General features: G+C 46.2%; 1 protein-coding gene across 1 annotated transcript; it reads left to right on the top strand.

Annotated features, from left to right (window-relative positions):
- Positions 1 to 279: 279 nt before the first annotated feature.
- LOC119332803 lies at positions 280 to 3,345 on the top strand. Its single transcript, XM_037605951.1, has 4 exons — positions 280 to 582; positions 1,208 to 1,469; positions 1,750 to 1,817; positions 2,293 to 3,345. The coding sequence occupies exons 1-4, from the start codon at positions 280 to 282 to the stop codon at positions 2,635 to 2,637; spliced, it is 978 nt and encodes a 325-aa protein (XP_037461848.1). The 3' UTR covers positions 2,638 to 3,345.
- Positions 3,346 to 3,618: the final 273 nt, after the last annotated feature.

Genomic DNA, 3,618 nt, shown 5'->3' with positions numbered 1-3,618 from the left:
GCCATGGTACTAGTTTCATCGTGTGATATTGTGTTCGCTGACTTGAGAGAGGAATAATGGTGCATTGACCCCCATCTAATGGTTACTGGCGGATCAGACGGCTACCGACCCGATTGATTTTTAGTTGATGCACCGTGTTTATGTTTGTGTCATGTGGTATAGAAGGAGTAAAAAAAGAAGAAGAAAAAATTCCATTCTATTCAGTCTTCTGAATGAAAAGGATAGAGGCCTAACTGCAGATAAATTTGTAGGGGTTACTTACAGCCAGTGCAAAATTAAATGGCGAACAAAACAGAATGTGCAGAGAGCCACACGGGGCCGGAGCCGGACCCGGCCAGTCACCGACGGGCGGACCCCACCACCGGCGTGACATTGCAGCTGCAGCGATCCGCGGTCGTCTCCGGCAAGGAGCCGGAGCCGGAGCCGGAGCAGGGGAAGGAGCAGGAGGTGGTGGCGCACGTCTACGACGTCGCCTGCAGCGGCCCCGACGGCGCCGGGGGCGGCGGCGCCACCGTCCTCCAGATCAACCGCATCTTCAAGGATGGCATCGGCCTCGGCGGCATCTTCCACACCGCCATCCAGGTCTCCCGTCCCGTTCCCCTCCCCGCCGCCGCCCCATCTTCCCTCTTCGTTTCTATGCCCTCCGCGCTGCCTCGGATGCCAAGGAGATTGGATCTCAGGCGAATCCATCCGCCGCCTAAACTGTGGTTTCTTGGTACAGTCCGTCCCAAAAAAAACTGTACAGGTTTTGCACAACCTGGGTGGTTTCTTGGTATGGAATTGGGAATGTGTAGAAAATCTGCTTCCGTCTCGTTGATATATGTGGCCGTGACAGATTTACTTGATGCGTGTTTTCATAAATTGAATTGCTCAATGGGAACTTTGAGGTCTTATGTTCAGTCAGTCAGAAATGCAGAAAACATTTTCAGTCAGAAATGCAGAAAACATTGAGGTTATTGGTGGAACAAGTGTCAGTCTGATAGCGATCACGCGGAAAACATTTTACCTGTCATCTTTGGACAGAAATATACATTGATCTATTTGTGGCTACTTTTATGAAATGTTCTGATTCAGAGCAGCTATAATGTGCAATCAAGTCTTGGTTAATTGTACCTTACTGCATGTTGGTTCTTGGTTACCCGAGGCTCATAGATAAGTCGTGCGCCTAGGCCTAGTTATTGATCGATTTGCTGCGTGTCGCCAACAGGTCTATGGTAACGAGGAATGGTCATTCGGCTACTGCGAGAACGGCAGCGGGGTTTTCAGCTGCCCCCCGGCCAAGAACCCCATGTACACATTCCGCGAGTCCATTGAGCTGGGGAAGACGAGCTGCTCGCCACGCACAGTAAATCAGATAGCACGGGAGCTCAGCCGGGAATGGCCTGGAGCCTCATACGAGCTCCTCTCGAGGAACTGCAACCACTTCTGCAACGAGTTTTGCGACAAGCTCGGCGTGCCAAAACTTCCAGGTTCTTTTCTGTTGTTTGATGATTTATTTATTCTCAGATACATTACGCACTTGTTCCTGTTTGATGATGGTTGCGGAAAGCAAAAGATCCTTTTAGGAAAACTCTGTAGCCAAAGATAACCTGTCGAAGCTAGAATTCTAATGCTGTGTTGTCTTCAACTTATGTATTAATCCAAGTGATTACCTTACTATACCCATGTTTATGATGAAGAATGATTTTAAAAAATTCTAGTCAATTGCTTCAGATTTTGCAACAAAGTTCTAACTATGTACATGTTCAGGTTGGGTCAATCGCTTTGCTAATGCTGGAGACGCAGCTCTGGAGGCTGCTGAAACTACAGCGGAAAAGGTGTGCATACCTTCTGGGATTTTCTGCTAGTTTTATGTCCTGTCTAGGATTTTCTGGCTACTTGCACTATCACTAGAATTTGTCATGTTTGCCCTCGTAAGTCTCCCTAGTCCCATATATTACTAGAATTTTTCAGAACCTCATAGCTGGGCAACTTCACAGCAAGAATCGTATGACCCTGTTAATCAACCTTTAAATAAATCACTGAATATGGCCATTTTAAATCAGAAACACTGTGGAACACTGAACAAAGAATAAATATTCATGTTATGTGTCGGAAAGAAGAATTTCTTTTTGAAATTGTTGTTCTCCGTCACTCAGGTTCAGAAAGGTACTTCTGACGAAAGCTTCAGACCTAGGAACAATAGCAATAGCCTTATCTGCTGTGCCGGCTTGGATACAATCTGAGTGTTGTCACTTTATGTATTGAGACGCATACATTGATTAGATGCTGACCTTTTGATCTTTCAAACAGCTCAAACAGGCGAAAAAGGAGATTTTTACTGCATGCAAAGCTGCATCCACATATTTGACTGGTTCGCCTTCGAGTACACCATCAGATGCGGATGATACAGCTGGCTCAGCAAGCAATACTCTTTTCGAGGGGGCATGGATCAGAAGCATTATTGGCATCAGTATGAAGCCATCGAAGAGCCTTATGAATGATGCATCGTCAAGTTCAGATGATGAAACATCTGATGACAAGAGCGAGACAGATGGTAAACAGCCTGGTAGGGATCAAAATGAGGGCGAAAAGGATGCAAGACAAGAAGATCAAGGCACGAAAAGCGAGAACGAACCACCCAATCATCATTCATGAAGCCCACACCATGATGTGCAGAAAGAGAAGCAACTTTCTTGAACCGATAAAAATGGTTACAAGGGGGAGCGGTTTAGAACAAATCCTAACATGTACAGAGTCAGTTACATTCACTTGTCGTCAAGAACTGGAAGCTGCGACGTAGTAGTCCTGAGGAGGAGCGCCGAAGCGACGGAGTGCATCACGATGTGTGCGATCCTCAGCTTTATCTGCCCACGACATGGCAGCGGCCGAACCCCGCTCCGCCTTTCACCCTTGTAGACTCTGACGAGATCGCTGGCACAAACTTTCTCGCCCATGGTGGTGAAGGAGATGTCTTTCTGTGAGCTTCCTTGGTTGCTTGCTTGCACTTATGCCTGATGTCTGCTCCCTGCGTGGTGGTCTATTTATAAAGCTTCAGGGAGTTCTATCCGGATCCAAGACATGCCAGCTAGATTGTTGCTCCTTTGCCATCGAATGTATTTGGATGATGTTCATTTTTTAAATGCAACCCTGTATGTAGATTCTAGTGTCTGTCTGTTGGTATGAGAAGCTTGTGTTGATGTGTTTTGTTCCATTCATGATTTGGGGCTGTTTGTCCCTGTGTTATCTGCAAATCTTTGACTCTTGAAACACTATGCACCTGCCAGGCCAAATGATTCGCCAATTTTGGACACCTGTGGTGTGTAGTACATGTATCATGTATATGTGCAGAGCAGAGAATGGTTGCCAACCTGTGATGTCCCCAGATCCAGAGTATTAATCTGTCCATGAAGAAGCATCTGTGATTATGTTTGTTGATTGTGTGATTATGCTTGTTAATTGGGGGCTGTCAGAAGGTTCCTGTCTCATGCTTGCTGCTAATCAGTTTTAATTTCCTGTCTGACAAAGTAGGTGCTGCAGTCTGGTGGTTGGCCTTGACTGGTCTTGGCTGAACACTTGTGCTGTGCTATTGTAGCAATGGAAGGCAATTTTTTTGGTCAACATTCTGTTGAAAAATTA

The sequence above is a fragment of the Triticum dicoccoides genome, chromosome 7A, assembly GCF_002162155.2.
Source record: "Triticum dicoccoides isolate Atlit2015 ecotype Zavitan chromosome 7A, WEW_v2.0, whole genome shotgun sequence".
Lineage (NCBI taxonomy): Eukaryota > Viridiplantae > Streptophyta > Magnoliopsida > Poales > Poaceae > Triticum > Triticum dicoccoides.
The sequence above is the reverse complement of the archived record's forward strand: the minus strand, read 5'-3'. Positions and strand labels throughout refer to the sequence as shown.